This window comes from Spea bombifrons, chromosome 11, assembly GCF_027358695.1.
Source record: "Spea bombifrons isolate aSpeBom1 chromosome 11, aSpeBom1.2.pri, whole genome shotgun sequence".
Taxonomy (NCBI): domain Eukaryota; kingdom Metazoa; phylum Chordata; class Amphibia; order Anura; family Pelobatidae; genus Spea; species Spea bombifrons.
This window is the reverse complement of record NC_071097.1, coordinates 16,821,207-16,847,857: the sequence shown is the minus strand read 5'-3', so window position 1 is coordinate 16,847,857 and position 26,651 is coordinate 16,821,207. Positions and strand designations below refer to the sequence as shown.

The 26,651-nt window shown below is 38.7% G+C and overlaps 1 protein-coding gene across 1 annotated transcript; it reads right to left on the bottom strand.

The window, feature by feature from the left end:
* Positions 1 to 5,773: 5,773 nt before the first annotated feature.
* MYOZ1 (myozenin 1) lies at positions 5,774 to 18,746 on the bottom strand. Its single transcript, XM_053450246.1, has 6 exons — positions 18,544 to 18,746; positions 11,859 to 11,952; positions 10,096 to 10,286; positions 7,899 to 8,169; positions 7,466 to 7,640; positions 5,774 to 6,407 (listed from the first exon to the last, which is right to left on the bottom strand). The coding sequence occupies exons 2-6, from the start codon at positions 11,926 to 11,928 to the stop codon at positions 6,179 to 6,181; spliced, it is 936 nt and encodes a 311-aa protein (XP_053306221.1). The 5' UTR covers positions 11,929 to 11,952; positions 18,544 to 18,746; the 3' UTR covers positions 5,774 to 6,178.
* Between the last annotated feature and the right edge of the window lie 7,905 nt (positions 18,747 to 26,651).

Below are 26,651 nucleotides of genomic sequence, written 5' to 3'. Positions count from 1 at the left end.
CTTACAAACCACAGAAAAGAGACAAAAGGGTCCGCCGGGGCGTTTAAGTAGAACTCTACCAAGTAAATGACATCAGGAGAGGGCAGATACTTGCCATTTATCCCAATCCCTTTTAGCTGGGTGAAACTTCTAACTTGTAAAGGCTGGAAAAACTGCCTAAGGTCAAAAAAAGCAATTTCCACAGAAAGGCTAAAACGCCAGAAAAAACGCCAAAACGCAGGTAAATGCAGTGGCAGTTTTCTTGGCGTTTTTCCTGGCGTTTTTCATCAAGAAAAAAACGCAGGACAAAAACCCAAGTGGAAACCTAGCCTTAAGGACTTTTACTCACAACTGTGGTTGTGAGTAAAAGGCCACATTTGGGCGGTGCGCTTTTTTGTTTTCTCATTTTGACATCTGCTCAGTCTGCGCATATGCCCTATAGGGGCATAAAGTAGACACCCAATAGGTATTTGAAATGCTAGTATTTTAAATCTTTTCATGCATGGATTTTTCTGAAGATACACTGCTAAGCAATAATAAAAAGCTCATAAAAATAAACTTTTTATTTTATAAATTTTAAATTTTTTTGCTGGAACTGGATGGTTCCCCAGATGGTGACATCACTGCATAATTATTTTAAAATGTTACCAATTTTTTATTTATTTATTTTAACTATTTAATGTTTTACCATTTAAAAAAATAAATAATATATTTTACTAATCATATTGTGATTAGAAAGCTGGGCTCCATTGACAGCGCAGTTTTTTTAAAGGACACCTACATCTTTCTAGGGGCAACATCTCTTGCAGTGGCATTTGTGACCACTCTCCGAGGCGGCCACAGTGCATCCTGGGGTGGGTTTTCATTGTCGCTGAATGCCTCGCTCTCAAGGCATTTCGGCAACATTTATGCTTAGGAGGCAATCGTTGACCGCCTCCTAAGCTCTTTGAAATCGGGCGCCTGGGGAGGGGCCACATGGGGCACATCATTGGTCATTAAGCAGTAATGCCGATTATTGTTCAAATTGCTCCATTTTCTCCCCAACAGAATCATACGGTTGAAATCAAAATTATTCACCTCCATTGCAAATTATAAAAATTTACAAACTTTAAGCTGTTTGCAATGAACAAATCAAACAAAACCAAGGCACTGAATGTTCTTAGAGACATCACTGGAAGCATAGTTCTCAAGTTCTGCAACCTTGACAGGGCAGAAAAAGAAAGCTATCAATATCTGCAACCAGATTTCTGAGAAGGCAGGTTGAGAAAAACCCTCAATTGACTACAAAAGACCTGCACCAAGACTTGGTGGCAACAGGCGCAGTAAGGCGGATACTTAACGCAGAAGGTTTACATGCAAGAACTCCAATAGAGAAACATAAAAATTGACGGCATATAAGAACAATGTTAACCCTTTCCAGGTTTTGTGCCAAAATTGCCTGGTATTTGGAACTGTTCATAATTTCCCCCACCCTGACTAAGGCCCCGGTTCCAGCTGAAGAAAAACAGGCACAAAGCATGATGCTGCCACCACCATGCTTCACTGTGGGTATGATGTTCTTTGGGTGATGTGCAGTGTTGTTTTTGCACCAAACATACCTTTTGGATTTATGGCCAAAAACTTCAACCTTGGTTTCATCAGATCATAACACATTTTCCCACATGCTTTTGGGGGACTTGATGTTTGTTTTTGCAAACTTCAGCCTGGCTTGGATGTTTTTCTTTGTAAGAAAAGGCTTCCTCCGTCTTGCCACCCTACCCCATAGCCCATTCATATGAAGAATATGAGAGATTGTTGTCACATGTAGCACACAGCCAGTATTTGCCAGAAATTCAATTTTGGAGGGACGTCCAGTTCTTGGTAATATCTCTGTTGTGCCATATTTTCTTCACTTGATGACTGTCTTCACTGTGTTCCATGATATATCTAATGCTTTGGAAATTCTTTTTTTACCCTGCTCCTGACTGATATATTTCAACAATGAGATCCCTCTGGTTCTTTGGAAGCTCTCTGCGGACTATGGCTTTTGCTCTGAGATGCAACTAAGCAAATGTCAGGTAAATCCTACTAGAACAGTTAAACTTAATTTGTGATTATTCAGAGTCACTTTAAATGATGGCAGGTGTGTAATGACTTCTATTTAACATGAGTTTGGTTAATTCTGAACACAGCCACAGCCCCAGTTATAAGAGGGTGTGCACACTTATGCAACCAGGTTATTGTGTTTTTGTTTCTTCCCCCTCAAAGATTTCAGTTTGTCTTGCAATTGAATTGTACACGTTATAGGTCACATTAAAGGTGGAAAAAGTTCTGACATGATTTATCTTTGTCTCACTCTTTAACATCACAAGAACCTGGCATTTTAACAGGGGTATGTAGACTTTTTACATCCACTGTAGGTTAAAAAATAGCTTGGTGGTGATGTGTAACATATATGATATGCTCGAAATCATATTGATAAGCCACAGAAGTTTTGGGATTCTGTTCTGTAAAACGTCATAACGTCTGTGAGGAAGCTGAAGCTTGGATGTCATTGAATCTTCAAACTGGACAATAATCCCAAGCATACTTCAAATTTCCCCAAGGCTTGGCTGCAGAAGAAGTCCTGGAAGATTGTACAGTGCCCATCACAATCACCTGACTTGAACCCTATAGAAAATCTCTGATGGGATTTGAAGAAGGTGGTTGCCGCACACAAACCCAAGAATATTTCTGAATGGAGGCCATCGCTTATGAGGAATAGGCTAAGATTCCCCAGGAACACTGCCAAAAACTGGTGTCTGACTATGCATCTCGTTTGCACCAGGTCATAAAAGTAAAAAGATGCTCTACTAATTACTAAAGATGGTTGCCATGAAGGGGTTGAATAATTTGGAGACTGGGGAAGTCATAGATTGCATTTTCAGTTCAATTTGGAGAAACCACTTGAAGCATTGTTCATTGCAAACAGCTGAAAGTCTGTAAATTTTGACAATAAACCTGATTTGTATTGGGTTGAATATTTTTGATTGCAAATGTATCTGTATATTTGAATATGGGAAGGGGGCGTGGCAGATTCATGGGGAAGCTCCTTTCTTAGCTTCCTAGTCCCCTCTTATGTCTAGGTCACCCTATGTTTATGGGTGGCCAATGGTGACCAGGAAAGTATGGTCTGCCTAATCTAGACTTCTGTTGAATAACTTGTTATAAGGGCTCCATGCTCTTGACCTGGACAAACCAAGAAATTCTGTGGAGCTTGTGAGCGCATAGGAGTCACCCTGTTCTTATCCTTATTTTCCATTTCCCTGAACTCTTTTTTTTGTATTTAAGTTTATTATACAAAACTGATTATGATAAAACAGACATCAACCTGTTTTAGCAGGAATACATAGATCAGTAATATTAGCACAGATAGACGATAAGCAGTACTGCGACGCAGCACAGGGCAATACACATTACAGTACGACTTCAGTTTACGGAAAGCTCAGTAGAAGCAGTGTACAATTACATTCCCAGACGTGGCACATATGGTTAGCACTTTAGTGGAACATAACCTGGGGAAATGGGGGGGGGGGAGGGGGCCAGGGAGAATGGGGCTAGTCTTCAGCCTCTAGACTGTCCTTGAGAGAGTAGTCTCTCAGCACCAGGCGGTTCCTGGCAAACCATAAAGCGTCCTTTACGCAGCACATGAGGCGCCAAGCATCCTCAATGGCGCTCTCCGTGTGTGTCCCTGGGAAACGTCCGTAAAGTACCGAATGGTAGGACAGGTACTTTCTCTCGATAGAGTCCTTGAGATCCAGCTCCAGGGCTCTGAACAAGGCCTGTGCAAACGGGCACTGCCAGAACAAGTGGAGGGAAGTCTCCTCCTCCACAATGCACTGTGGGCAGTGTATATATCTGCACAGCCCCCTGGCATGCATAAATGTCCTTAGGGGGAGGCCTCCCTGAATGGCCATCCATGCAATGTCTTTATGCCTGTTGGTTAGCCTGCTCGACGACACGTTAGCCCAGACAGTCTTGGCTGTGGCGTCGGGGAGCCCTGGGATGTTCTCGATAGTGTCTTTGGCTCTGATGAGCTTGTGGATCACACGGGGTAACCACAAGTCTGGTTTAACTCCCTCCAGTTGGTGCTCCCTTACAAATTTGCCCACGTCCGAGTAGAACCAGGGCATGGTCCAATTGTAAGGGACGGAGCTGTCCCACCTTTCCCACTTGAGCTGCCTCCACAGGGGCAGCAGCAAGAAGCGAGACATGGAGTTTCCAGCAGAGCCTTTCACTACGTCTCTGAGAGTCCTGCGCCTTTCACTACGTCTCTGAGAGTTTCCCTGAACTCTTACTCCACCAGAAAACAGCGGCAGATATTTTAGTCTGGATAGCCACCTTTATAATTAAAGTATGCTTCTCTGAGTGTGTGTGCCACATTCTTTGACTTATTGCAAGAATTCTGATTCTCATCTACAAGCTAGGGTGAGCTTGATTCTTGATGGTTTGGTTTGTGAATCATTGATGATTACAAGCTTGAGCTCGTTTAGTGTTTTGGTTCTCACAGTTCTCATATGGTTGTTACATTTGGTTAGCTAATCTCCAGGGTCTGGCTTAGATTCTATTGCATCCCTGTCCAGCTCACTTATGTGTATTTGCATACCTTGTAAAACAGAGCTCAGTGGGATTCCATGCAGTTTACAGTTGTCTATGTAGCCATTCCAAATGTTGGCCTCCAGCAGCTGCAGTGATGCCATCAAACTACAGAGATTGGACCTGCCCCTTTAAAAATAAGATTCCTCTATGGTACGATAACACAATGAGTTTCTTAAATTCTATATACAACATATTTATTTATATATATATATATATATATATATATATATATATATATATATTCAGTTTCATAAATGTCATTTGTCACAGAACTAGGGCTGCGGGGGACTGTTTACCTCATTTGAAGTTGTTTTTCCCCCTGTTTTCCTGTTCCCACAGGAATATAACACACCCTACTGTTACCAACCTGTTGAATCGCCATTTCCCTTGCCTTGCACCTGATCGGGATCTAGCCACCAATCTATGGAGCTGTGCAACCCTACCACGTCGCTCTTTTGGGGTTATACTGGGCTCGTGGTGGGTCACAATCGGAAGTGATTACAGAGAGGGAACTCATTTGGGAAGCCGGGTTTTATTACCCATTCTTAGAACCGGGGTTTACCCGACCCTGGAACTCTGGCCTGGCCACTGTATGGACTATTCCCAGGGATGTTTCTGATGCTGTCACTCAGAGCCCCCACGATGGATCAAGTCGCTTTTTGGAACATAACATCCTTGGACCCTGAGCTCTCCATTGGTACCCCATGATTGACGCCGCTCTCTTGGGATCACCTCAAAATAGTGACTCTTTGTGGGTGGGCTTTGCTGGCAATGGAACTGTATGGAGTGCGCAGGGCTGTCTGGTAGTAAATGGGATTATGCTCCTGATCTAATTATTTTGTGCATATAAATATCTGCCGTTCCTAATAAATTTAGTTTCTGTTTTCCAAGTTAACATTAGTCCTGTCAGATGGCTGGGGTGAGCTGCTATGACAACTTATTGTCCTTTTCAGGACAATATTAGCACTGTGTAGCTAAGCTCTGGCTAACCACAGTGCCAGCACGGCTCCATTAGGTTGCTGTCCCGCTTCGTCTCGCAAGCGCTAGTCTCGTCCAGTGCTGAAGGGGTTAACTGCTGGTGTCTTGGCAGAAGGAAGAGTGATTTAGCGGATGCAGCCAGTTGGGGTACAGGGGCTCCAGTCACAACATTAGTTAAGAAAATAGTTAATGAGTAATATTTGAGTTACATATTTTAATGAGTGTCCTTTTTTATTATTTTTTTTGCCACAGTGTACAAAACAATAAGCTTTCCTTCCTTTTCCTTATATTATTTTATCATCATCCCATTTCATTTCCACCTGCTTTCCATTTAAACAAAAACACCTCAAAGAACTACATTTTATTTTCCAACATACATGAGGAAGCTTGCTTGTTAATAAACAAGGTACATTTATGGTGTGGCAAGTAGTGTAGATGGAACCTGCACCATTGGCTATTGTGGCAGACTGTAATATATTACAACATATTACATATTATAAAATGCCAACATTTTTGCAAAATAGCATTGTTTGAAGCTAATTGGAACAGGCCTTATCAATTCTCAATCATCTACTGGCTATGTAAAATACAGAGATAAATGAGTTTAGAGTTCTTCGGTTTCACCATCCATAGGCACAGACATTTCAATGTTGTAGTTTGTGCTTTCGCCAGATCCCAACCATCCAACTGGTGTCCTGTTGAATGAAGGTCTGTTGGCAGCCGCCGAATTAATGACAATCAGAGGCTCCTCTGTGGGACCAGCATCAAATTCTGGCATCTGGAAAGTCATCAGCTTTGATGCTTTCTCATAACCTCCATAGGGCATTGCAGATCTAAAACCAATCAAGAATTATAACTTGTCAGTTGTGAATTACACAGTGCTCCATTCAATGTTTGTTTACAGATCAAAACATTTGAAAAGATGACTGCTCAGGGGATATTTTTTATCTTAGCCCTAACATTGTCTCTGAAATCTCTGGAAATCTCTGAAATCTACCTTAACCTAAAAATAGCTCTTTGAACTGAGGAGCAGAAATCATTTAGGATTTACAAAGGTTTGGACACATAAAGTGCCTCTTATACATTGTATCATAATTGATTGTTTATAAGATATTAATGAACATATTTTGCATCATTTTGGTCGTTTAGTGCTATATATACTGCTGTTTTTCAATGCCTGTGGTACGTACCTATGTCTAGTAATATCATTTATTTAACAATGCTTACATTAGGGTACAGTTGCGTAGCTGGTCCACTTTAAACATTTGCACCTTTACCTTTTGTCTAATGTGCCTCCACCTCCTTCTAGATTTTAAGCTTCTGTCAGCAGGGCCTTTCCCAACTTTTCGTTTTTATTAATCCAAATTATTGTATGATGCACTATTATGCCCTATTTACCCATTGTACTGCTCCCTCCTCACCATGGTTATGGATAAAAACTCAACATTCTAAGGCCATTACTGGATGGGAATTAAATGGCATGTTAAAACTCCTTTCTTATATTTTTGCAGGTTATACCATTTGGCTACTGTGTGTCTCTGTGTATGTGGGTCTCGGGCAATTTTTTATCCCTGTGAGTGCATGCTTTCTTCGGGTGGATAATTATTAACTAAACTGTTCCCAGGTGGTTGGATGTACAGTATCAGACTTTCCCTTACTCTGTTATACCTTACACACCTCTCATATATCACACCCTTACCTTGCCTGCAGTTCTTCCTTATAGCTGCTCACAAACTGTAACCCACTTGATTCCCAACTCTGTGACTGGGCCAGTCCAAGTCTGAACGCCTCTGTCTGAAAACTTTGGACCGGCCCGGGGGCCAATTCAACCCCTGGCCCAACACACCTCTGGAAGTTGTGTACATATTGAAATAACATGCACTTTTCTTACCTGTTGAATGACTTATATTTGCAAAGCTCAGCCTTGGAGAAATAATCTAGTAGGTTTATGTTTAACATGGTTGCTTCCTGAGGGTCAACTCCCATTGCTTTGTCCCATGGTGAGAGGTAGGTCTTCAATATAGCGACTTGCTTTCCACCTGGGCCATCCTGTCCTGGTTGACCATCTGCAGTTGTATAGCAAAGTAAAGGAAAAGAGACATTATAAAGAGATGCACATGCAAATATGTTTTTTCTAAAATCTTAATTTGTGTTTTTTAAAGTTTGTATTATATTGCACCGTATACATATAATACCATACCTAGGTATCACAGTCAACAAAGAACACATTTTAATTCAATATGATTGAATGTTTCCCTAAATGATTTACATTACAATATAATATTTTATGTACATTTAGAAAGGTAGTATACAGTATCACTTGCCTTTTCCGCCTGTACCGTCAATACCTCCACTCCCTCCTTTTCCACCACTGCTGAGGTCTCCTGGCTGTCCTCCTCCAACACCACCTTTACTCCCTGGTTTTGGTGGAGGTACAGGTGGGTGTTGTCCTCCAGGTCCATAGTGTCCCCCTGACATACTGGACACCATCCGTCCACTGCCATAGCCCAACCCATAGCCACCACCTCCGACTCCTGTTTGGCCCCCAGGCCCTATATGTCCTCCCACAGAAGGTATAAACTTCTGGAAGTGATCCTGTAGAGAAGAAGGGGTAAATTAAAATCAAAGTTAAAACATGTACAATCTTTGTGTGGTGGTTATATTTTTTTTATATGTAAGAGTTTCACTGTCAAATGTACTACATAGCCAAAACAATGCAAATGTGTTCAAATGCAACAAAATACAAGCTGAGGTTAATAGAAGAAGCAAGTACCAGCACCACTTTTAAGATCATATTTTTATTGTAACTTTTTTTTTAGAAACCTCTCTACACACTCAATACAACATTTATTGAATGCCAGAATCATTTGTGGTAAATGAAGGAGGTGTAGGGGTTTCTAAATTTTACTGTGAAAATACCTATAGGTTATGCTAAACTAAATATGAACTTTGCCATGCTTAATCAATACTGTTGAAATGCACGAAATACATGCTGTTTGACTAGCTTCTCCTTTTTCTGTAGGTTTCAGTTACTCTGTTTATACATAGTACTGTTAAACAATCTGAAATTGTTCTTGTTTTATTTAAATGCTTCAGGAGTGCTATGATGTCCCAGATGCATGATTTATTTTGTTACCAAAGAGCTTTGTGCATAGTGACCCATAAACTTGTACTTTGCCAGTGACGGTGTAAATGCAGGCTCTACAGAGAAAATCTGTAAACCAGCTTCCAGACCAGCTGTTCCATCAGCTAAATATAGACAGAAATACAAGAAGTAAAATACAGGAGCCTCACTGGGATTATATAACCCTGTGCGCTTGGAGGCTCGAACGGCAAAACTGAGCAGACCAATGAGAGGGAAGAAGAAGGTGCCATGGCAAGGCGACCTGCACACAGCACCAAGCACACAGGCTGTTATGCTGTATTTTAGCAAAAAAAGTCTTAACTTCTCTGTGCGGGAAGCACTTGGCACTATGTGACATCAAACAATCTAGATGGTTTTATGAAGGATTTCCCATAGGAAATAGGACACACACACATATATATATATGTGACATCTTTATTCCTGTATCTCTCACATGCACAGCAGGAGCAAGTAAGGGATTAATAATATGTTTATTGATAATGTTTGACCTATAACCACTCTGTCAGTATTAGCGGCCAGGAATTAAATGACATATATAATGTCACTAAATTACAAAATTCAGTTTTTACTGTCGGGATTGCAGACAACACATAGGCGGGATGGTGAGAATGTGATCATCAATAAAGTTAGTTACTTGAAGAATGTGTTGTCACTGAAAGGTAAGACATAACCTCCCTGTAAGTACTGCTAGTCCTACTAGGATCTTTAAAAGGAATGATTGAGGCCACCACATGTGTTTCTATTTCCACCATCCTGATGAGAAGTTTCCTAAACTATTGCAGGGCTACTTCTAAATGTTACTGTCTTGCAGCAACAGATACCAGTTACACTTGCTAAACTCATGCTGGCCCCACTGTAAGTTCTTATTTAAACCAAGCCTACCCAAAAACAGGCTTTGTGGATCTATATTACTATGTGCTTCCTTCTTAGGACTAGCTAAACATATATATTAATCTGTTAGTGACGGAAGAACCTGGTTTGGTTAATAATGTAATTTAAGCTTAAAATGCATACAACATAAAATCGAAATGTTTCCATTTTCTTTTAAGTATAAGTAATTATGAGTAATATTTTTCATTACAACATTACAACAAAATAGCGGCCATTATATGCCAGGGTTTATCAAGCATTTGACTCTACATTTTGTAGCCATCCAGAGACAATTTCAGATTAGTCACTCATTATTAAAAAGATACAGTTAATGTAATCTGTGCGCCCTTACAATTAAAGAAATAATATATATATATATATAAAATAATATATGTAAATAACAAATAATCATGTTACTTAGTTTTAAACAAAACAAATAATATCTGCTTTCCTTTAGAAATTATTTTGTACCATTGAGGACTAGAAACCTTAAATGATCATCTTACCACGGAATCATCAGAAAACACGTCAGGGTTGTTTTCATAGATGAATTTTTCCACTCTCTTTTGACGAAGCTTAAACATCTGAGATCCCTTATTACTTAGCAAAGATAACTCCTCCAACATGATGTCTCTGGGCACACTGATCTTCTTCCCTAGATTTAGTCTGGAGAGGTCTTGTTCTCCCTCTCTTGAGGCTACGAAAACCAAAATAAATGCATTTAGACTGTCCACCTTCATATTTGTATTAACAAAAAAGGTAAGGTGCTGTGTGATCAGATGCAGATTTTACATAATGTTTTGGAGGCAGGAGTTTTCAGAATCCTGAAAGACTGACATATTTTCAATGTATGATAAAGACTATGATCACACACCACAATTTGCAGTGGTCATGTTGCAGTATTTCATTAACAGTTTCTATAGGGATCCCATCCTCCTGGCACCCAGAGGTTTGTAGTATGTTATATTGTAGCATCTATCTCTTATGTGCTATCTGGGTGTATCATATTGGACATTAAGCGTGCCATTTAGTGATATTGCTAAATGTCAGCTGGGTAGGGCTGTACTTTAAGATGTAAAGTTGGGGCATCTTTAATAGTTGTGCCTTTGTCTGAACAGCCACATTCATCTAGGCTGTACAGGCTAGGATTTTTTTTTTAAACTTGTATTGAAATACTTGCATGAAATACTTATCTAATTGTATGATTTTTTTTTTTGTCTTAGCACTGCAATTTTACACAGTGACTCTTTATCATACTGCCTTTGGTAAACTGTAGAATGGCTCAGTCTCAGTCACCCCGCCAGACATTCTTACTAATGAAGGTAATGTAGTGTAAGGATTAGAGAGTTGTAGATGAGTTTAGCAATATGACAATTTAAAAAGCTTGGGGTAGGCATAGAGCTAACCTGAATCTAAGACATAGACGTAAAGAATCAGCACAGTATTAGCAGGGAGATACCACATGAATGACAATAATGGCAGCCTCCAGGTTGTCAGATAAAGGTTTATCAGACCAAATGATTTTGAACCTGGTTTTGTCAATGCTAATCTGCCTTACTGTATACACCATTGTACGTTATGCTCAAAGAGAAAAAACTTATAGGCGCTTCCCCTTTAAGCATAATTGTCCTCTTAAAATGTGGCCAACGAATGCTGCCAGAGTGTGTGTGCTAGTGTAATGTGTTAGTGAGTGATATTGTATAGTTTTTAGAGTGAGAATGTGTGTCAGTGTATGGTGTTAGAGTAAATATGTGTGTGTTTGGTGCTAGAGTGAGTGTTGGTGTATAATGTTAGAGTGTGTGTAAGTGTATGGAAGTAGAGTGCATGTGTGAAAACATATGGTGTTAGAGTGTAGCACTATCATATTCCACGGCACTGTACAATGGGCAAACAGGACACAAATCCTGAGGAGGGCCCTGCTCAAATGAACTTACAATATAGAAGATCATTTTTTGACATAAATGTGTATCATTTAGGAGCTAGACAAGACTAAATTAGCAGTCCATCTGATTTTTCCTGTAGCCAAGAAGCGTTAAATTCATAATGTTCTGTTAAAAAAAATATTTTTTTATAAATTAAAACTTTAAATATGTAAAGAGCAGGAGCATGTTTCAAGAATCATGTACATTTTTATGTACACAATTCTATATTGAAGCATGGCTAATAACGTTGTTGTATCCCAACCTTAAAAGCCATAATTTGAATGCTGTAGAAGTGATAAGAGCAGACTTCCAGTCCATATAATTAATAACAGCAGTAATGTACTTACGATTTATGTTCATGATGATTTTTGTAGACTTTTTCCTTTTGTTTGGGGCAGGTGTTCCTGATAGCGGCATGACTGCAAACTCTTATTTCCTTAACTAGCAAAGAAAAAAGGGCATCAATAATAGATCTAGAGATTAGTCCACTAGTCACTGCACAGAAACATTATATGCGTTACCACTTTTGTTTCTGTTCAAACCATTTTTTCACTCTCTAGCGATAAATAGTATATCTTTTAGGAACCAAAATAAAATTGTAGAGATCAAAATGATTATCTCCTGACCTTTTTCCTTTGTTTCCTGCGAAACCCTGTAAAATTATTGATAACTGTCAATATTTGACGAGCAAAATAGACCCAAAACTAACGTGAACTAGCATGTACATATGTGAAACTGATACAGTGTTAGCTATTTAAGACGTGAAATTGTTTTTTTTAGGTTGTTTCAGATATTTAGTTTGCTCACATAACTGCTGAACATTGATAAGCTAAGAACTTTTCTGGAGAAGCAGCTTAAAAAAAGTACTCTACAACCAAATACTCAACTCCAAGTTCTGATTGGCAATGTACTAAAACTAAATAAAAATAAGTTAGTTCTTCTCTGGTATATTGTGCACTCCTACCAATTTAAGCTTTTAGTAGGTCCATGGTGGCTAATAAATTACAGCTAACAAAGGTACTTCCTACCTTGATGTGCATCTCATTACATGTGTGCTACCTCTGTCTAATGAGACAGCTTTCTGTCCTTCAACACATTATAGCTGTGAAATATTCACAACAGGAAGAGGTGGACACAACTACAATACATTCATACTTTGGGGTACATTGTCAATGTACAGGAAAATAAATCTGGCCTTATTGCTTCAAGCAATACTTTTATTGGGCCAACATAGAAAAAAATGAAGCTTATGTGACTTAATTTATCACCTTTAACCCATGACCATACCTGGGCACCCCCCAAAATAGGCTTGTGGCAATGTGGCTTCATCCAAGGGTGGGGATAGCTTTATATAAGGGCAGGACAAACCTCAATCTTTAGTAAAGGGTAAGTGGGCGTGGTCAGACTAATCCAGGTGAAACCCTGCAATTTGACAGGTATCTACAGGGCACACATAATCTTACTATGGCAGTGATACGATGTATAGATTATTGGGATTAATTATTATAGAAAAATAAATAAATTCTAATGGAGGTGGTTTACGCAGAAACATACATTAACAGTATTATGTAGTTGGCTCATGTAACCTGCCAGTTTCCCCATGAATTTGTAGATTATGTTGTTTGTTTTATAATACCTTTATACATATTGCATGTTTTTTCACTGCTTAATAGTGTTTGACCCTTTCACTATTTCTATGTGTCTGTTCCAAGTATTTACATTTCCTGCAAACCATATGCTTTTTGTTAAATTTAAAAATTCTAGACATGTGGGTTATAGAAGACAATACTACATTAGTCAGCCATACCAAGATTAGAAAATGCCTAAAGTGGATGAAACTTGGTCTGTTTCAAAGTGGATCACAGTACGATTACAGTAATCCTATAAAGGGATGGATTTCAAACTGCTCTTCTATGCAGACAAAAGGTAGAAGACAGAGGTGACACACAAAGAGTTCACACCAAATTGTCCATGAGATGACATCTGATGTGTCCGATTAAACATTAGCAATTAATTCCTTATATAAACTCCTCAGGCAGACTGCGAGGGAAGGGCATTGGTGGTGTGGGCCAACTCCAATGATGAGAGCCCCGAACTTGTACAGCTGATAAAAGTTTTTCACCAGTCAGTAAGTGTCCTTGTTACTTCTGCTAGAAGGCCATTCCACTTACCAATCACCATCTCAGTTGAAAGATGCTTTCTCGCACTACACTGAAGTCATCAGTCGTCTGTGACAGGGCAGTACCTTAAGTGACCAATCAGCGGCAGGAAAGTGCCCCCGTTGAAATCAATGGGAAGACTTTACACATGCACACTTGGGTCTATGGCATGCAGTGTTCGCCAGTGCTGGATCTAACTGGAGGTGAGTACATCACAGAGTGGGGGCAACAAAGGAGCAAATGCATTTGATTGGATTCTGTAGAACCCCCCCCCCATGTATTTCCAAACGGACCACATGAAAATTTAAAGGGACCATGCCCCTGTCATATGCATTAAAGTGCATATGATGGATGTAATTTCCCTTTAAAATCATAAACGCTTGTCCTAGCATTTCTGCCCTTTTGGAAAATATATATATATATATATATATATTTCTTCCTGTATCTTTTGTGCTTCTTCTGTAATTAACATTCTACAGTCTCAGTCCTGAAAAAAATGAAAACATGAGCTCGCCATAAGAAGAAGGTAGCTATGGCTCTAGTAGAGAGCTATAGCTCTGTATGTAAACTAGATAAAGGCAAACACACACATACTGTATATATACAAAAATACAATTTTAATATGGTATTTATACAGACATTTACAGATACTTCTTGGTTTGCTTAAGTTCTCGAAGTCCATAGTCTTAACGTGTGAATTATATTCATAATCTGTTGTCCATTTTTTAAATGCAAGAACCTGTAATATGTATTAACCTACATAAAATTAATGCATCTGTCCATTTTAATTATGGAATTATATTACAGCAGATTTCACGATACTTTATCTTTAAATAGAACATTTGCTAGTACACTTCTACAGCAGATTTAATCTTTAAACATAATATTTTATCCAAAGGCATGCTTATTACTTAATTTAAACAGCCTGACCATATATGTAAATTACAGCAACAGTACCGAACTCGAAATGCAAATCATAAGATCTACTCGGGCATTTTAGGGCAAGTAGCCAACAGATTACAGGTATGCAGCCACACAGTATCAGTAGGCAGGAAGAACTCACAGGCCAAGTTCTTTAACATATTATGCATGGCTGAAGTAGCTTTAAACCAGAATGCTAAACTAGAACAGTTTACTTATAGAACCTTTACACTTTGTCCCTTGTTTTCTTTCAATATTGGTTTTATTACTTTAATAAGTAACTTTACTTTAATAGCTGCTACCTAGAAACTGCAAGCAATGGTTCCTACCTCTACAAGGCCTTGACTGTAGTTGTCAGCCAATAAGGAGCTGAATCAAAAATTCTACCTGAGCAAAATCAGCATTTTACACAAATATTATAGAGTTAAAGTAATCTAGTTATGTTAACATATTCAGAAACCATTCTTAAAATCAGTTTGAAAGTCATGTCTGTGTCTGTAGCACAAATTGTGAAGGTCTATATTCAGGTGAACCCAAATGCCACCTGTGGAAAATGACTTCACTGTGGTTTTAGTCCCAAGCAGTTTATTCCTTTTAACATGGAAACACAAAAGGCCTCTTAAAATATTCTGGCCAGTTTTGTAAATTAAAGAATATGACAGTTCTGCATGGATCAGTGTTGTGGTAGAAAGGCATGACAATGGTCTGAGATGTAGAGAAGGCTTCATCTCTGCAGTATACTGCTATAGTACATATTGTTCCGATGCGCCACTGTTAGGTGCTAATGGTGCCAGAAATAGAATGATCAGTATTAATAACAAGCTTGACGGTTTTCTATATAAAAAAATGACACACTTTGTATTGACCACTAGAAAAATGATACAGTCTATGCTGTGATGAAGGTATCTACATTTTAGTGTCAGAACTGTACATTTCTCCTGTGGTTTTCATGGTATTTTTCCTTATAATTTCAAGAACCATGTTTAAAAATATCCATAGTCAGGTTAGCCTAATTCTCAAACCAATATGTTCATGAACGTTCTGTTCTAGCTGGAAGAATAAGTGTCTGATTAAGATGGACTCTCTAGAAATAGCTCTAGTAGCTTTGTGAGGACTAATGCAAAATGGAGGTCAAAAAAACTATGGAGGGATGGAGCAGAGACAAAGTGAGAAAAAAATATGTTCAAAAAGATAGACAGAGTTGGAAAAGGTAAGAGGCAGAAAGGAAGAGAAGATAAAGGGAATGAGGGAAGATATGTTAACTAAGGTTAAATAGTGGAAGGTGCGAAACAGTAATTGTACTCTTTAGTATGTTTACCAAATACATCATAGCACATCTATAATTTCATTGTTTTGTATAGGTTTAATCATATTTACTAAATCCATTGTTGACAGGAGAGTTGCTGTTTCAACTCCCTGAATTCTGGACTAATTTGTTTGCAAAAAGAGCTCAGCTGGCCTTATGTCATAGTTCAATCACTTATTTACATATATTTTATATAGGATAATCCATGTACTCATGGAGTTGACCCTTTACAAGGTAAAAGTGAAGTAAGTAAGACGAAAGAGTCTCAAACCTCTTCTGTCAACGCCCTCTTTGGTGAGTCTCTGCTCTTGTGTCAGATAACACTCCTCAAAAATGATAAAGCATGCAACGTTTTACATTAAAGAATGAGTTCAGACATTCAAGAATACTAGGAATCACATTAATATGCTGCATTGAGATATAGAAATGGTAATTGATACATCAGTTGGGAGGCACCTTCGAAAAAACAAGACTCGTTAACTGTTATTATCTCCATAGTTTTACTGACAGTTGGACTTTGCGATGATGATGAAATTACACCTATGTGGCTAAATAAAGAACACATTTTGTAGTTCATATTCTATCATTTATAGTCAGTTTAGAACACAATTCAAATGTCTTGATTTCTTATGCAATCATTGTGCAGACAACCAAACCCACCTTGTTACATGAAGCAGCTATTGTTCATAAAGCTTTCCAGCCTTTGGGCAGACTGGCAACTTTTAACTTGGCTGTAGGTATATTCAAATGTTCCAGTAATATACTGTCCCAAAACCCGTTTGGCAAAATACATGCTTAATACGCACAATCCAGCTCAGATTCAATAATCATATGTTTTGCTTAAAGTACTTGTAGCTGTAGACGCCCTGGTACTAATTGCCCCTGTCTCCAATGCTACCCCTCCCCATCCGCCTACACAGTTCCTATAATGTTCAAGACCTCTGGAATGTTATACACTAAGTTCCTAAATGTGGAGGCAATTTTGATGTAAGACCAGTACTTTCTATAATGTCTCATAGCTATTTGCCAAAAAATTTGTTCATGTAAGAAACAGGCCAAGGCATCTCTTTTAAATGGTCCCTCAAAATAAAGCTAAGTAGCAGCCATTACAATATTCCCTAAATGAAATTGTATTCTGTTCTTACTTGCTTTTATAATTTGCTCACATTTGACGGTTCTTTTATGTCCAGTCGCTTAGCCACTACACATAAGACAAACCGTGTATTTTTAATTTAGACTCTGTGATATAAACATCGTGCCTGACACAAGTGGTTTAAATGTCACCAGAAATCAAAGATGGGCTCGTCCTGACGCTTATGGTCACATTAATTACGGTTGGTTCTTGAGCCAAGTAATAAGATGCCAACAAACAAGTCAAAATGATTATATGCTGCATGAGAACCGAAAGGGTAACTTGAAATCCCTGCACTCTGTTTTAGCCCAAATAATGCATTACCATAAAAATCATACCTGATTTAGTGTTTATTATTTTATGAAATCAAGCTGAAGCAAAAAAACTCTTTTATGCACAATTAGGGGTCAAGACTTTATGATTTAAGCAGAGCTGACAGGTTTGAGAAGTTTAAGTACTAAACTATTTATTTTATATCCTTTTAGAAAAGATACAACATAAATAAACCGGTTAACATGGTGGAAAATGACATGTTCAAGCAAAATAATCTTGAAAAATATTCAACAGAACTCAGAATGTTATACAATGGTGATTACTTTGTCATAGTTCACAATTTAATTATTACTAACTTTTGCAGCAGGTGTGCATATTTTAAAAGAAAAAAATGCATTAGTATGTGTATGTATGTATATATATATATATATATATATATATTGTGCATCTTTTTATAAACATGAAGTTAAATAAAAAAGCAAACAAAATACTTAATAATATTTATTAATCACGGTAATGTTTTTCCAAGAAGCTTCACAGTGTGCAATATCAATTCAATTGAAATACATTAGATTTATAAATCAGATACAGCTTAGGCTGAAAGTATCAACAGCTGTAGCAGTCTCTTACCAATTTTATTTGGTTCTAACTTCTAACCATTAGTCCTTCACATAGTAATCTATTGCAATATTAGTGTAAGTGAAAGATACTTGTATGTGTATTCTATAGTATGTTATACTAACAATAAAATGTAGCCATGTTTCCCAAAATTGTGGATTCAATTTGCATTATTCACAATATTTTAATTTCATTTTGGGTAGAATCACCCAATAAGTTAAAATAAATATTTGGTTTCTAAATATCACAGGGTTTTTTTTTTTGCTATTCAGTCTAAAGGAAGGAGACAGCTTGAATATGACATTAAAAGGTCTAAGGTATCGAGATCTGAGCCAACCTAGTAAAACATTCTACAGGGATCTTACGTTACCCAAGAAACATTTGGCTACGGTCTATATTCATCCCATACCCAAGACGTTTGCTTTGCAGTCTCAGCAGTATTCTTCCGCACACAGCTTCAGTTTCAGCCAAAGCATTGCCTCGTTTATAAATGATTATGTTTATTTTTATTTTTTGAATTAAATTATTTTTTGTCCTTTTTCCATACTATTTTTTTTACCCAATATTTTAAGTACACATGTACCCTCAGTGTCATAAATAGTCACAATAGGAGAATGACTTACCTTGGTACGGATGTTTGTTGATCAACAAAAATATTTGTTTCTGTGGAATTTGTGCTAATGAGGAAGTCCTTCTCTGGCAAACTTTTATTTTTTGTTGTTGCTTGATTGAAGAGAGTAGCAGCAGCACCAGTGAGAAGGACAAGTGTATAGGGGTGTCTGAACAGCACAAAGTGCTGATACAAAGTGCAGTATATTTGACTCTCGGGTGTTGCTTGCTGTGGCATCCTGCAGTTTATTAATAGTAAAAGGAGTAAGGGGGATCTCAGATAGCAAGTGCTAAGAAGAGGGAAGGGAAAAAGGTGGGTCTCAGCACTCCTAAAGACTTTTAGATCTCACCACCTATAGAGTAAAAAGTTAATATATTCCATTAAGTTCAATTTTAGGTTACAAACATTATTCTTGTTGCATAAACTGTGTATCATGGGAGTAGCGGTGACATAGGTTTACATTTATTTTCTTGTAGTTCTCTCAATCTAATTTTTGCACATTTGAAATGATTTATATGTTTGTTTATGGTCTCGCTTCTATTAAGTACTGGAGTCTTTAGCATGTGATTGACACAGCAGCTAAATGGTTATGAAGTGGTATTAACAGCTATTTATTCACTTGTATTAAAAAGTGATAATGAGTAGTGCTTATAGATAAAAACTCAAAAGAGTTAATTGACAGATTCTTAAAGGTCTGTTGCACAGTATGTCTAGGTCTGTCTCCTTTCATGTTTCAGTAAAGTATTTTTTTATTTTTGCAATAATAATTTGCAAATGTTGACAATGTTCATAATATTTTTAGAATAAAAACAAGTGTTATACTGCCACGGAAGGCTCCGTATCCTGGAAGGGCCTGGGGGTCAGCCTTCTCCCTACAGACTATGGGCCCTGGCTTTGGAAGGGGTTCTGTTTTTGGGGAGGTGGGTACAGGGAGTGCATTCGGACTACTTCTTCCCCCTGGTACAGAGTGCCACTTTCCCCAAGTACTAGAGACTCTAAAGACTGTGGAACCCGGATGCAGATTTGGGGCACCTGCATTTTGGGAGGGGGTTTATGTGTGGTGTTTTACTCTCCATCAGATCAGGACCTACACGACATAGACCTCCATGGCCAGTTTTTGCACCAGGATCTGATACCCAGCAGGTTTCAGCCTGAAGTCAGGGAACCGTCCATGTTTACAATCTGCCCCACAGACTACAATAGCGACCCCCTACTGGGCTGAGATGGGCTAAATGCAAATACTGAGTCGTGTGTAAAGGAGGGTCTGAAGGAGAACTATGTGTGGTTTGCTGTGACTATTGTATGTAAATTACCCCCTTGTACTGTTTAAATTCTGGTGTGTTTTCAATAAAACTCAATCCTGTTTTTACTTCAACATTGGTGCTGTCTGATGCTTGGGGTGGGCTGCTGTAATAACTCAGCCACATAATAGCCACAGCGCCAACGCAGCTCTGGTGCAATGGCATCCCCCCTCTCTCTGGTTCTGCCTGGTGCTGAAGGGGTCAACTGTTGCTGTCTCGGCAGGAGGAAGGGTAGTTTGGGGGGAGTACCCAGTCGGGGTACAGGGTGTCACGTCACATATACTTAACTAAGTATAAGTAATATAATAGCCTTTTATTACTCCCACAAGTGGTCAGACTCCATCAGAGCAACTGGCCATTGTCTCCCAGCACCCGATTAAGCTAAACTGATGGGTTGTGGTCAGCCAGCACCATGAACGCTCAGCTGTAGAGATAGGGCTAAACATTCTTTTTCTATAGCTGCACCCCACTTCTTTGTCCAACAGTTTGCGGCTTTGGTAAGCAATAAGGTGTTCTTCCCACTGCTCATTAACTTGGCTGATCACTGTCCACGTTTGGAGGCATCTGTGTGAACCAAGGATTTGTCGTCAAAGTTTGGAGCAGCCAGCACCAATGACTTTCCTGGAGCAGTCTACAGAGTACTAAAAGTTGTGTCACATTCTATTGACCAAGCAACTAAATGGGGAAGAGCTTTCTTAGTGAAGTTGGTCGAAGGATTAGCAATTATGCTATACTTGAGAAAAAATTTCCTCTAGTACCACAGTAAGTAAATATCATTGCTGCATGATATCTCATAAATGTTAATGTGTGGATTATAACATTTAATGAGAAGTTAGGGATCTTGGATAAAATATAGGGTATCTCTTTATATTAATATTGTGGTCATAGTCCTAGAATATTAATAGCACCATCATTTTTCATAAAATACTGGTTTGTCATACTTTAATCATAAATCCTTATAGGTTCCTCTGGGGTTTGAATTTGCTGTGCTCTCAAGTTGGTAATAATGTGACAGTCCACTGCAGGAGTGTTCGAGTGGTCTGGCGTGAAGCTCCTTTCCAAAAGCAAGCTTCCCCAAGAGGGCTTCTGTGGACAAACCAGGCATAACTCTGACTGTTTTGTGACCAGTGCCCCAGTCCACATGAGAAATTGAAACCTTTTTTCGCCAGTAATACAGACCTCTACTAGTTCACTGGTCCAATGCTAGGGAGACAAACAACAGGGTTATGCAAGGGTGATGGTATCTCTAGTGTCCTTCAGTCCTTCCACAGTGTGGCAATTGATCGGTATTGGTTGTTAATGATGCTGCCAGTTGTCCTGTGCCAAGCCTACTTCATGGTAGTAGCACCAGTCTGGGTCCCTGGGTTCTGATTGAAGAACTTGAACCAGGGGTACCCAGTGTTAGTGCTTGGGATGGAGAAACTCCTTATTCAGGGCAGGATTTGGTGACGATACATAATTGACTTGTTCAGGGAAGGTGTGGCGGGGAGTGGCAGGAGCTCTGAGTGCAATGAAGCTGACTGGGCTGCAGGGCCATAGCGAGTTTAGGGACACTGACTCTTAATGTGCCCCTTCTGAAGACAGCGATAACACTCCAGCCCAGAAGTTGGCACCCAATGAGAATCCTGGGTTTTTTGCTGCACTGACGCAATAAATGGACGGGGTATAGGAGCAGCCATAGCAGGAGGTTGGGCTGCCAGGAAATTTAGCACGTGGCTTAAAAGAAAATAAGTAGTAACTGCCCGAGTGACAGGCTGTCGAGTCTCCTCATACTAGTCTGCCAGATGCGTTGTCTCAGCAGAGTAAGAGGGTCTTAATCCCAGACTCAGTGCCTTCATTGAAAGACTGGGGATTGAGTCTCAAGGTAGATCCATGGATCTGGTCAACCCTGCATCTCCCCCTCTGTGTCATGGAGCAGAGCCAGTAATTTAAGTTTATTTAGCCCATTGATGCCTGTTCTCCTCTGGGCTAGAATGCCCTGATGAGTGGCCATAGTAAGGTGTCTGTAGGCGCCGGACATCCTGGCGATGTTTTGATCCATCAGTATTACAGGAACCGGGTTTCTCTCTCTGTTAGCCGACTACAGGGGTAGCCACTCCGGGTCAAATCACCAATCCTGCAGGGGATGAGAGTCAAAGGGGATTCTATAGACCTTCTATGTAGTAAAATACGCCAGGCAGATTCACAGGAACACACATAAATCAGGTCTTTTATACACTCGAAAACAAAAAAGGATGATTAAACAGTGGATAATATTTTAATTTTGGGTTTAGAACACATTAACTAATAAATGGAGGGACTTAAACAAAAAGGCGGGCTGGTACTATCTTTATTATATGAAGCTGCTCAATGCTGACCCTGAGACTCCACTTCCATCACACCTCCTCTATCCGTCACAATGGGAAATGAACAGTAATAACATGGGGCTGTGCCTTGTTCCATACACAGAAAGAAAGGTTGGAATGCAGTACTCAGTAGTGAGATGGTGCAAGAGCCAGGGTACCACCAAGTCCTTCAATAAATCCAAAATAAAGAAGCAGAGGCTCAGCACCCAAATGATAAGGTGAGATTATTTCACTATTCCATGACACACACACCTATGAACAAACTGAGCCTTTCAGCCTCTTTCTCTTAAAATCTACTTAACTAGAAAAAGAGAGACAATCACTTAAGAAAAGATTTGGTAATGGTAACTATTGCAAAGTCTTGCTCCTGTAGGGCATCAGATAATATTTTTGTGGTGCTTTTCACGTGCAGCACATTGACACAACATTGGCCAAAGCCATGCCCCTGATGTCACACTAGCAATCTCCCCAGAAATCGGGAGGTATCGTATTGTCCATTGATTATTTAAAAGGTCATAAGCTATATATCTTTCTCGTTTCAGTCTTGTAGCGTACTTTAGTTTCTCTCTACATGTTACAAAAATAGATCCAGACAGCAAGGACCTGTGAGGCTGTAATGTTTTACTAAGCAAGGCAGTGCCTTTGAATCTTGAATTATATAAAACAGTACTGAGCCCATTCTAGTTATTGCAGGCAGGGCAACATGTAAAACATGACCATGAGCTTTTTATAATATAAGTTTGGCTTGGGTGATTATTTACAAACAGACAGTGCTTAGGGTAAAATATACGTGATTGAGATCCAGTGAATGAAGGTTTTAGGGGAAAATGTTAAATATAAGGTCCCAACCGCTTTCATACCTGTGTCCAATGAAGCCTGTGTTTAGTAGTTCTTTGCCTGTTTTTTCCTCCAGCTACCTAGTGAGGAGCCTCCCCCCACAGCACATTGGGGGACCAGTGAGAGAGGACCTTGGCTACAGAACCTCAGGCTTCTGTACATGTACAAGGCATAAAGATGGCACATGGATAGGGGATCTTTAGGCTTTCCATTGCTCCATCGATCACAGCTCTGTGTTTGTGACGCTGCGATATGTGCAAATGTGCCACAAATGATTTGGACAAATTTTTTTGGCCCATTCGTTTTCGGGCAACGATTTACATTCCCTGCCCATTTGGTACAGCCGACAGTTTTGGGGACATTTTAAATTCACAAATCTAATTTGTTGCCCAGTCCCCACATTCACTCTCACACACTCTCTCACACTCTCATTCACTCTCTCCTAGATGTTTACCTACTTGTCCGCCGACCACTTCTGCTTCTGTGTCTTCTTCATTTTCTAACTTTTATTGTTTCCCTTCCCACTTAATCTGCCATCTTCAATTTTCTATGTTTTGGCGGTGCTTCCGGTGACATTTTCTGCCCAATCCTCTAAGCGGGATAGGGGATGCCACTGTAAGCACTTCATTTTGTCCTAAGGTGATCCGATTAGAAGATAGGGTAGAGGGTGCCACCAGAAACTGCTTTCAATGACGTCCTCTCCCTGATTGGAGGATTGAAGAGGAGACGTCACCGGAAGTGTAACAATTTTGGCAGAAGTCTGCCAGGTGTTATGGCTGCGGAGATACGGGCAAAGATAGAAGATAGAAGCTTTGTGACATGGTGCATTATCCTGCTGGAAGTAGCCACCAGAAGATGGGTACACTGTGGTCATAAAGGGATGGATATGGTCAGCAACAGTACTCAGGTATGCTGTCAGGTTTAAACAATGTTCAATTGGTACTAAGAAAATGTCCCCTACACCATTACACCACCACCATCAGCCTGAACCATTGATACAAAGCTGGATGGTCTGACCCTGCCATCTGAATGTCGCAGCTTGAATCGAGACTCATCAGACCAGGCAATGTTTTTCCAGTCTTCCGTTTGGTGAGATAATATACTAACTCTTTTAAACCCAGATAAATCTATGAAATATGTCCTGAAATTAATAGAAGAATATGGGAATTTCTCTAACTATAAATTAAATGCTAATAAAACTCAGATTATTTGCGCTAATCAGACTAAAGTTCAAGCTATATTGATGAGATCATATATAAATGTTGATTGGAGCATGGACTCATTGGAGTATTTAGGTATAAAGATTAAATACAATCTAAAATAAATGGTTAGAGATAATTATAATATATTAATAAAGAAAATGGAAGAAAAATTGAATAATTGGAAGGGCCTCGAAATTTCTTGGTTAGGTAGAATAAATGCCTTCAATGCGTACTATTTACCTAAAATAATCTTTCTTTTAAGAGCGATTCCATTGAGAGTCCCCTATTTTATTTTATCTAAAATTCAAAAATTAATTTTAAGATATATTTGGCAAAATAAGCCACCTAGAATATCTTTTAAGAATTTAGTTAGACACTCTCAAAAAGGAGGCCTTTCGGTTCCTGATATTAAAGATCTGCATGAAACATGCATGATAACGCATTTATTACTTCTAGATAGACCAGAATGTGATAAAACCTCATGGTTCATTATATCAGATATCATTTGGATGACCCATGAAACAAATAAATATATTAAAAGTGATAACTTAATAATTAAAGATCTAATTATAACAGCTAATAAATTTAAAAAAATTATGAATATAGAAGAGGGGTTTCTCCCGACAGCCCCAATAGAAATCTTGAGTAATTATATAAATGATTTAGATTTATCTAAATGGAGATATACAAATATAAAATGTATATCGGATCTATACAACGCAGAATCCTTTAAATCTTGGTCTACCTTAAAAGAGAGAGGAAATTTACCGAATACTGAAATATTTAATTATATTAGAATAAAATATTATCTTCAAACGGTAGAAGTAATAGTCTCTCCAAGATATGAAGAATTTCTTAATAATCATTATAAAACTAGATTAATTCATCGAGTAGGCATATTAAAGAGAAGTATTGATACTGAAGATTCTGTACGTAGTAAAGAGAAATGGGAAAAGGATATAGGAGTAATACTCCCTATAGAAGAATGGTTACATGCTTATTCTGAAATTAAGAAATATTCACACTGTTTAGGGATGCAAGAACTTTATTATAAAATTACCCATAGATGGTATAGAACACCGGCCCAGATTTCTAAATATGATAAAAATTCCTCAGGGCTCTGTTGGAGATGTGGGAAGGAAGACGGTACAATTTATCATATGTGGTGGGAATGTGAAGAGGTGAGATTAATTGTATCAACTCTTTTCAAGATAATTGAAGAGTTGGTTGGCTGTATAATTAAACCATCTCCCCAAATATTTATTTTTCATATGGGTCTTACAAAATTTCATAAAATGCAGAGAAATCTCATTGTACAATTAATTCTAGCATGTAAACTCGTTATAGCGAGGAATTGGAAAAAGAAAGGTAAAATAAGCTGGAATGAGATACATGCTCAAATCCAACATCAACATAAAATGGAAAAAGGTTATTATATGAACATCGCTAAAAGTAACATATATATTGATATCTGGAAACCATGGGTAACCCGCACACAAGCAGAACTAGAAACTGAAAATTGAATAGAAATAACCACAACAAATTTAAGAGATACTGAGATGCTATTATTGATCTTTTCCTTACGGATAAACGTATTTATAATATATATATGACTTATTTATGAATGTGTATATATATATATATATATATATATGTTTAAGTATTGTTGTTTGTATTTTTCTGTTTTTTATGTTGTCTAAGTAAGGTATTTATTAAGAATTTATGTCTGTATGTTATTTGATACGTTTATAATAAAAAAAAAAAAAGAAAATGTCCCCTACACCATTACACCACCACCATCAGCCTGAACCATTGATACAAAGCTGGATGGTCTGACCCTGCCATCTGAATGTCGCAGCTTGAATCGAGACTCATCAGACCAGGCAATGTTTTTCCAGTCTTCCGTTTGGTGAGCCTGTGTGAATTGTAGCCTCAGTTTCCTGTTCTTAGCTGACAGGAGTGGCACCCGGTGTGGTCTTCTGCTGCTGTAGCCCATCTGCTTCCAGGTTCGACGTGTTTTGCGTTCAGAGATGGTATTCTCCATACTTTGGTTGTAAAGAGTGGTTATTTGAATTACTGTTGCTTTTCTGTCATCTCAAACCAGTCTGCCCATTCTCCTCTGCAGTCAACAAGGCATTTTCATCCACACAACTGCCACTCACTGGATATTTTCTCTTTTTCAGAACATTCTCTGTAAACCCTAGAGATGGTTGTGTGTGAAAATCCCAGTAGATCAGCAGTTTCTGAAATACTCAGACCAGCCTGTCTGGCACCAACAACCATGCCACGTTCAAAGTCACTTAAATCCCCTTTCTTCCCCATTCTGATGCTCGGTTTGAACTTCAGCAAGTTGTCTTGACCACGTCTACATGCCTAATCGCATTGCGTGGTTGCCGTGTGATTGGCTGATTAGCTATTTGTGTTAACAAGCAGTTG